Here is a 1,554-nt window from a genome sequence, read left to right on the forward strand (position 1 = left end):
ATGAACTCAAGCTGTATTGCAGGGTGTTTGGATGCTCAAACCCCAGGGAAAGTAAGCTTCCTGAAGCTCTGCCAATGGGCTGAAGCAGACGCAGCGTTCTTGAGAAGGGTAAGCATGAATGAGAAGAGAGAAACGGCGGGTACTCCTTCTCCTTTCAACGCTCAAAGTCGTACAGTCTGCCATGGGAGCTATGCTTCCAGCCCCAGGCAGAGGTACCTAAGAAGCTACACGTTCGTCAGGAAAGAGACGGTTGCGGAGAAAACAAAGAAGTGGTTGAAGGAGAAAACGAAGAAAAACACCAAATCTAAGAGCAGGTCTGGTAGTAGTACTGGGTCTTGTTCTTTTCTTGAAGGCGTTTTCAAGTTCCTGTTTCTCTGTGTGGCCGAAGTTGATGTTCATGAGCACTGACAAGGGTCGATCTCCTGGTTTTGCTACTAAAACCTCTGTATTTTTTTTTTTTTTTTTTTTTAATGAATGAAATTCTTACTAAAAGAAATCCAAGCAAGTAGATGAATCTTTTTTTTTCGATGAATGAATGAAGTAGATGTTCATATATGATCAGTAATTGCTTTGGTTTCTTTATTAAATTAAGACTTCTGCATGCATCATAGTTCCTTTGGCAGTTGGATTTCTCGACTTGTGGATTTGTTTCTTTATTAAATAAGGCCTATAAATCTGTAGCAATATTTTAGAAAAAAAAAAATAAAAAATAAAGAAAGTAGAAGAAGAAGAGGAGAAGATGAAGTATAAAGCGATTCATTAAACAAGCCTACATCGATGTTAATTAATCTGGATGTTATATTCAACTTTATTAAGGATATATATATCAGTTTGGTACAATATAAAAAATAGCAATTTGAAAGCATATAAGCAAACGCATGCATCACCTTAATTACCTGCCACGATTTTCTTTTATTTTTTAAAAATGCACTCTAGCTCCAACAAAATATTTTCTGGACTCTAAAAGGAGGACAAAGAAAACAATTGCAAATAATTAGCAATTTGCTAGGTGGGTAGGCCAAATTAATTAGGCAAAAACCGAAGTGAATCACCCCCGGATGTACGTGCTAGATTGCAATTACACATCACCAATATATTCATGCTGATCAATCAGTGGGATCATGTGCTAAAATATATCATCTTGATCAAATAATCTTGGTCAATACAATATATATATATATATATATATATATATATATATATATATATATATATATATATATATATATATATATATCCTAATTAAAATAGCAACAGCCTATTCTAATTGCCAGGCTTACTTAGGGTGCGTTTGGAATTGCGATTTCGTAGACAATAAGTGCGATTTTAAACCAAATCGCAGAACATAGATCGTTTGGGAAGCGTTTTTAAAAATTGCGATTTGAAAACGCAGAAAATCTGCTTTTTTAAATCGCAGATAAGATGGTTCTTTTTTGAAAACGCAGAATTTTAAAGGTAAATTCGCGATTTTAAAGGCCAAACTGCAATTTTGCCAAACGTTTAACTGCGTTTTTAAAAATCACTTTCTTCAAATCGCACATTTTAAAATCGTTA

The 1,554-nt window shown here is 34.4% G+C and overlaps 1 protein-coding gene across 1 annotated transcript; it reads left to right on the forward strand.

The window, feature by feature from the left end:
* LOC133862585 (uncharacterized) lies at window positions 1–408 on the forward strand. Its single transcript, XM_062298427.1, has one exon. It carries the CDS (start codon window positions 1–3, stop codon window positions 406–408), a length of 408 nt encoding a protein of 135 aa, XP_062154411.1.
* Window positions 409–1,554: the final 1,146 nt, after the last annotated feature.

Source organism: Alnus glutinosa, chromosome 3 (assembly GCF_958979055.1).
Source record: "Alnus glutinosa chromosome 3, dhAlnGlut1.1, whole genome shotgun sequence".
NCBI classification, from domain to species: domain Eukaryota; kingdom Viridiplantae; phylum Streptophyta; class Magnoliopsida; order Fagales; family Betulaceae; genus Alnus; species Alnus glutinosa.

What these genes read in the sequence shown, in the direction of transcription:
- LOC133862585 (XM_062298427.1), top strand. Translation starts at nt 1, where the DNA reads ATGAACTCAAGCTGTATTGCAGGGTGTTTGGATGCTCAAACCCCAGGG.